The 7,035-nt window shown below is 64.4% G+C and overlaps 1 protein-coding gene across 1 annotated transcript in view; it reads left to right on the top strand.

Annotated features, from left to right (window-relative positions):
- Positions 1–4,661, top strand: part of HGFAC (HGF activator) — a 9,234-nt gene extending 4,573 nt beyond the window's left edge. The window contains exons 12-15 of the mRNA XM_035004447.1: positions 2,413–2,552; positions 2,913–3,053; positions 3,140–3,288; positions 4,347–4,661. Coding sequence (XP_034860338.1) covers positions 2,413–2,552; positions 2,913–3,053; positions 3,140–3,288; positions 4,347–4,529 — 613 coding nt within the window. The 3' untranslated portion in view covers positions 4,530–4,661. The remainder of the gene's footprint in view (positions 1–2,412; positions 2,553–2,912; positions 3,054–3,139; positions 3,289–4,346) is intronic.
- The last annotated feature ends 2,374 nt before the right edge of the window (positions 4,662–7,035 follow it).

The raw sequence follows: 7,035 nt of genomic DNA, 5'->3' as shown, positions 1-7,035 counted from the left end.
CTCCCCCACCCACTCACCCATGCCCCACCTACCCTCCATCGCCACCCTCCCACCCACCCATCGGCCTTTCCTCACACACTGTGTCCCCACCTGTCCCCACTACCCATTCAGCCCCCATCTCGTTTTCCCGTGGCCCCACTGACCCCAGGGGGACACCTCAGTGTTCAGCCTGGTGCTGGGCCTGGAGGCTGCGGAGACCAGCCCCACCCCTGCCCTGGGTCACTGCCCCGTCCTTCGGGGGCAGTCCTGCGCTGCGGGGGTGGGGGGGCAGGGGGTGAAGGGGGTAATGGGCAGGCCCTTGTCTGAGAAGATCCCATCCCTCCTGGACCCCAGACTGCACAGGTGGGGTCCCCCCCAGCAGGGACTCCGAGGCCCCACCCACTCGGCGAGCTGAGCCTTCTGTGGGCAGGCAGGCTTGGGCTGGCAGCTATGGGAGTGGGTTGGGATGTGACGCCCACCACCACACACCCAGAGGAGCCAGCCAACTCAGAGCAGGGAAGGCCAGCCCCTCTCTGCCTCCACCCGCTGTGATGGGAACAAGGTTCTCCATCTGGGGGTCCAGCCTGGGAGGCTCCCCCGGGGCGTCCAGTGGGAGAGGATGCGCCTGACAGTGGCATCCCAGGATCAGGGGCTGGGGGTTTGGCAGCCTGAGTCTGGCCCTGAGCCTCCATTGGTCACCCAGGGACTACAGCATGGGTGGGGGGCAGTGGACCAAGGCCTGCCTGTGCGGAGCTGTGACCTGTAGCAGGCTCCCCGCTGGGCCTGGGAGATAGCACCTTCGAGGCCTCCCCAGGACGGAATAAGATTGGGTGGGGGTTTAAGAGGCTGGGGGAGGGGGGCCGGCACCCACTCCTCACATCCAGGGCGGGGCTGGGGGGTGAGGCAGGGGTGCTGGAGGTGAACTCCCAGGGGGCCCCCCAGGAGGGGCATGCTCCTTTGGCAAAGGAGCAAAAGTGGCAAAGGACAGAACCAGGGGCTCAGAGCCGATGGACAGCCCGCCCTGCCCTGCCGCACGCCCAGACGGCCTTTCTGCTAACCCGGTCCTCCTCCTGTCCCTGGAGGCCTGAGTGTTTCAAGCCCTGGGTTCACTGGCCATCCCCCTGAGAGCCCACCTGAACGAGACCCACAAATCACCCCGTCTGGCTCTGGACGTGGGTTGCTGACCCTGTCCCAAGGCCAGGCACCAAGCCCCACTGTGTGCTGAGCCGGCTGGCTGCCCATGGCATGGGAGCCCATTTCCAGAAGGGCCTAAGACCTGGGAGGGCCAGGGGCCAAAGTCCCACAGTGGCCTGGAGCTGGCGTCCAATGAAGGAGGGCCAAGCCAGGGTGCGAGTTAACCCCTTCACCAGGAGCTGGGAAAACAGAGGCCCAGGGTGGGGACAGAGGGGCCGACCGCGGGGGCCCAGGGCCTGTGCCCAGCAGGAGTGAGGGGCTGTATCTGGGGAGCCCAGGCTAGACAGGAGCTGGGTCAGGGCCTCCAGGCAGGGCTGGGGTCTCCACCCACTCAGGCCTCAATCGGCCTGGACCCCGCCTGCATGAAGCCCCCAGAGTTACCAAAGGGGATGCATTAGAGATGGCACTGCCCAAGATCCAGTGTGGCCATAGCCCACCACTCCCCTGCCCCCTGCTCAGGCCTCTCCCCAGGGCTGCAGGGGACCTGCCCAGCATCGCCCTTCTGGGGCCATCTCCTGGATGCTTGAGCCACAGCCGGGGGTGGGGAGGAGCCCGAGGGGCGGGGTCTGGGGCGGGGTCCGAGGGGCGGGGCCTGTGGTGGGGGGGAGAATCTGAGGGGCGGGGCCCGAGGGGAGGGGTCTGAGGAGGCGGGGCCCGAAGGGAGGGGCCCGTGTGGCGGGGCCAGAGGGGAGGGCCTGAGGGAAGGGGCCGGAGGGGAGGGGCCTGTGCAGAAGGGCCGGAGGGGAGGGGCCGGTGGGGGAGCGCCTGAGGGGAGCGCCTGAGGGGAGGGGAGAATCTGAGGGGCGCGGCCTGAGGGGAGGGGGTTTATGAGGAGAACCTGAGGGGAGGAGCCTGTGCTGAGGGGCCAGAGGGGAGGGGCCTGTGCCGAGGGGCCGGAGGGGCGGGGCCCGAGGGGAGGGGCCCGTGTGGCGGGGCCAGAGGGGAGGGCCTGAGGGGAGGGGCCTGAGGGGAGGGGGTTTATGAGGAGAACCTGAGGGGAGGAGCCTGTGCTGAGGGGCCAGAGGGGAGGGGCCTGTGCCGAGGGGCCGGAGGGGGCGGGGCCGGAGGGGCGGGGCCCGTGTGGCGGGGCCAGAGGGGAGGGGCCTGTGCCGAGGGGCCCGAGGGGGCGGGGCCCGAGGGGAGGGGCCTGTGGGGGGGAGGGGCCTGAGGGGGTGGGACCCGAGGGGCGGGGCCTGTGGGGAGGGCCTGGGTCGTGCTGCCACCGGCAGCCTTGCACAGCCCCCGCAGGGAGGACGTCTTAGTGGTCCTAGGCCAACACTTCTTCAACCAAACAACGGACGTAACACAGACGTTTGGCATCGAGAAGTATATCCCGTACCCCATGTACTCAGTGTTCAACCCCAGTGACCATGACCTGGGTAAGGCTTGGGACACGTTGGGGTGCGACTGGGCCAGGGATGTGTGTGCGCCTTGCACACCCCAGGCCAGAGCCCGGAGCGAGGCAGGGGGTAGGGGCCAGGCCGACCTGGGGAGAGGGGAAGGGAGGGATGGGGCGGGAAAGGAGAGAGAGGGGGGAAGGGAGAGGGGGAGGGGAGGGCAGCAAGGAAACCTGGTATGGCAGAGTGGCCTTGGCCTGGTGGGAGGAAGACCCGGCTGGCTAGCCTTGCTGAGCCCTGGGCCGGCCCTCCTGCTCCGCCCGGGTCTCCCAGGCCATAGCCCCTCTGCCCCTGCATGGGCCCCCATGCCCCAGGCTGACCTCTGGTCTTTCTCTTGGCCAGTCTTGATCCGGCTGAAGAAGAGGGGGGACCGCTGTGCCGTCCGCTCCCAGTTCGTCCAGCCTATCTGCCTGCCTGAGCCCAGCAGCCCCTTCCCCGCTGGACACAAGTGCCAGATTGCGGGCTGGGGCCACCAGGACGAGAGTGAGTGGGGGTGGGGGCACCGTGCCCAGGGGAGCCGTGGCCAGCCGCAGGGAGCCTCGCCCAGCCTGAGAGCACCCTGTCTACAGACGGCAGTGGCTACTCCAGCTCCCTGCGGGAGGCACTGGTCCCTCTGGTCGCAGACCACAAGTGCAGCAGCCCGGAGGTGTACGGGGCCGACATCAGCCCCAGCATGCTCTGTGCCGGCTACTTCGACTGCAAGTCCGACGCCTGCCAGGTGAGCCGGGGCTGCGCTCCAGATCCCAAGACTGCCTGCCGCCCCCGGGGGAGGGGAGCTCAGAGCTGAGAGGGACCGTGCCCTGCAGAGCCAGCGGGGAACCAGGACAGAGAGGACCCCCGGGATGGGCACCCACCTCTTCCGGAGGCCGGCCTGGCCACTGCACAAAGCCCTCCCAGCAGGGGAGACCGAGGCCTAGGGATGTGTGGGTCTCAAAGCCTGGACACGTCCAGCCAAGGGTGGGGCTGTCACGTGACACCAAAGGCCAAAGCCCTTTACAGCTAGAGTTCTTCCAAGTGGGTTCAGTCGAGCAGCCAATCCCAAGAGCTAGCGTTCATCAGGGGTCCACAAGCACCCTCTTGTTTAGGCTGCAGGTCAATCCTGAGATGGAGGAGCTGCTTTACTTCCCATTTTATAGGTGGGGAAACTGAGGCCCAGAGAGGTCCCATCACTCTTCCCAGGTCACACAACTCAGAAGTGGCAAGGGGGGTTTGACAACTGGACCACATGAATACAGCAAGCACTTTTGGGGGAAGTCAAGGCTGGCTTTCTGGAGGAGGGGGCATTTGCACTTGTTTTGAGGGGTGAATAGGAGTTTGCCGGGGGGCTATTATTTCAAGTGGGGAGATCAGCCCAGAACACAAGGACCACCTGGTCCACATAGGGTGTGTGCTGGTGGGTGGGTTGGGGAGCCAGATTGAGGAGCACGTTCCTGGTCACGGAGTTGAGAGGAATCCATGGCAGAGCTTTAGGAACTGGAATGACTGGTCAGACGCTGTCACAGCAGCCTGGGAATGAGGAGACTTTGTGTCCGGGGGCTGGGGGAAGGTGGGATAGCTCCTTTACTTGGAAGTACCTTTGTTATCTGTCCCCCAGGCTGTTAGGAAGTCTGCGTTGGGAGCTCCTGGGGAGTCCTCACCAAAGGGGACATCTGAGACCCTTTGGGGACATCTTTGGAGTTGGGGTGAGGGAGGCGGAGCAGGAGTGGGTGGTGGGGGGTTTTGCAACTGCTGAGGAGCTGAGCCAGCGCCTGGCTCTGACCAGTAGCCCCGCCGTAGGGTGACTCGGGCGGGCCCTTGGCCTGTGAGAAGAACGGCGTGGCCTACCTGTATGGCATCATCAGTTGGGGCGACGGCTGTGGGAGGCTTAATAAACCTGGTGTCTACACGCGTGTGGCCAAGTACGTGGACTGGATCAAAGACCGGATATGGCCCCCTAAGCGGCCTGCAGATCCCTCCTGAGACAGCCCCCACCTCTGGGTTGGGCATCCTGCCTCCCCATGGTTCCCAGACTCATAACAATAAAGATGCTTCCAAGAACCCCGCCCACACCGCCCACGCCTCTCAGCCTTCCCCCGGCCAGGAGCCCAGCCCACATTTATAGGTGGTGTGGCTTGGGGCTGGGGGGTCCCGGGGCCAGCTCCCCATCTTCCCTTTCTCAGTGGAGAAGGGAGCCTACAGCCCTGCAGGGAGGGTCTGGCCCCAAGGCCCAGGGAGTCAGGGCATGGCACCTAGTCGACCCTCTCCTAGCCTACCCACCTCGGGCCACCCCCAGGCTGCTGGGGCTGGAGCGCACACACTCTGGTTGTCCCAGGGCAGGGTCCGAGTCAAGCAGCGTATGGAACGTGAAGACGAGACAGGTTATTTGGAAATACTTATTGGCCCTCATTTTGTTTCGAGAAGGTGCCCTGACTACAGCTGTCCCTTAGCGCTGTTTCCTAGGAGGAAGGCCAGAGACTCCTTCTCAAAGAAACCAGCAGGCCCGGATGTCTGGGGAGTGAAGGGCAGTGGGCCGCTACTGGGATGTACCTCCGGGAGCCACACCGCGGCAGCCAGCTGGCCAGGACACCTGGGGCAAGGAATCAGAGATGCCTGGAAGAGCCCAGGTTTCCGGGCAGAGGGAGCGGCAGATGCAAAGGCCCTGAGGCAGCGGGGTGGGGTTTCTCTGAATCAAAGTAAGGAAGTGTGGCTGGAGACCAGCAAAGGCAGGGATTGGGGGGTCAAGTTGCTGCGGGCTACAGTGAGATACTGCGTGTGCCCCAGGGGTCCCTGATGGGGCTTCAGCAGGGTGGACATGTGATGACCTGTGCGGCCAGGAAGAGAGGCCGGGGTGTGTGGGGGCGGGCAGAGAGGTGCTGTAGACAGCCCCCGTGCCCAGCAGCGGTGCCTTGGGGAGCTGGGAGCCCTGGTCTCAGGGAGAGGCCTGAGATGGCCCCACATTCGGTGCATCCAGACCCACACCCACCCATCCCGCTCTGGGAAGGGGACCCTCCTCAGAGCTGCCCAGAGGGTGGGGGTCCTCTGCACAGTCTCCACCCACCTCTCCTGCTCCTCCTGGACCCCCAAAGCCTGCTTTTCTCTGGTCACCTCCACAGCCCCCACCTTGGACCAGGTCTTCCCGCCTCTCTCTGAGGTGACAGGCCAGGACTTTCTCCAGGTCACTGCCCCCCCCCACCTCGGAGCCTCCCCCAATCCCTGGGGTGGAACCCCACCTACCTCCAGTCCGTTTCTGCCCCGCCCTGCCCCCCACTCTGTGCTCTGGCGACTCTGGCCTCCCTCTGCCCTTGCTCATGCTGTTCCCACTGCATCTAGAATGTTCTCTCTCATACTGTCCCTGCTCTGGCCCCCCATGGCCCCCTGCCTCTTCTCCCCTGTGGGTGTTGCATGTGGGTCTGTTAAAGAGGCGGCTCCCGATGAGAGATTGTCCACCGTGTGGCGCTGAGCCAGCCTTGCCTGCCTGGAGCAAGCCCGGCATCTTCCAGCTGCCCCTCCAGATTGCGGTCTGCTCCCTGCCTTCTCCACCCAGGAGGCTGATCCCCACGGACCGCATGGCTCCTGTGCCCACTGGGTTTTTGAGGACACTGGGGGGCCCTGGCGGCAGGTCAGAGGAGGGAGGGCAGTGACATTGGGATATTGATTTCCCTGGCTCCCTCCGTTTAGGGTCACCTCCATGTTATAGGTTGAACTGTGTCCTCCTAAAATTCAAATGTTGAAGTCCCAGCCCCCAGGACCTCAGAATGTGACCTTTGGAGAGAGGGTCGTTACAGAGGTGATCAAGTCCAGATGAGGCCGTGAGCGTGGGCCCTGATCCAATAGGACTGTGTCCCTAGGAGGAGGGGAAATGTGGACACAGACAGGCACACGGCAGTGCCACAGGGGGAGGCGGCCATCCGCAGGCCAAGGGCAGAGGCCTGGAGCACGTTCTCCCTCAGCCTCAGAAGGAACCAGCCCTGCCGGCCTCTCTGTCTTGGACTCTGATGCGGAGCGCATCAACTTCTGTTGGTGAAGACTCCTGTCCGAGGCGCTTTGTGCCGGTGCACCTGGTCCCTTCGCTGAAGGCCCCTGCTCCTCCCAGCATGGGAATGACCCTCTCCTCCGTGGTTCGGGGACCTCCCCGTCAGGCCTCGAGGTGGTACCCACTCCTCCTGTCCAGCCCAGGCCCCCCCGACTTAGCCCTGCTGGCCCCCCTTCCAAGACCACCTCTCTGAATTGTCCTGATACCGCGCCGGCCTGTCGGGCCCCTGGCTGACCCATGCCCTTTTAACTTTTTGCAAGCGTTTTCGGGTCTGCTTGTATTTTGTTGAGGATCGTACATTACGTTTGTGAGTGAGATGGGCCTTTCTTGCACTCTTTGAATGACTCACAGAATGAGTTCCAGATGACGCCTTCTTTTTTATTCCCTGGAGGACTCGGTATAAGGCTGGAATGATCTGTCTTGGAAAGTCGGGTAGAATCCTTGATAAAATGC

Source organism: Mirounga leonina, unplaced genomic scaffold (assembly GCF_011800145.1).
Source record: "Mirounga leonina isolate KUSES-001 unplaced genomic scaffold, KU_Mleo_1.0 Mir_129, whole genome shotgun sequence".
Taxonomy (NCBI): domain Eukaryota; kingdom Metazoa; phylum Chordata; class Mammalia; order Carnivora; family Phocidae; genus Mirounga; species Mirounga leonina.
This window is presented reverse-complemented; position numbering and strand designations above follow the sequence as displayed.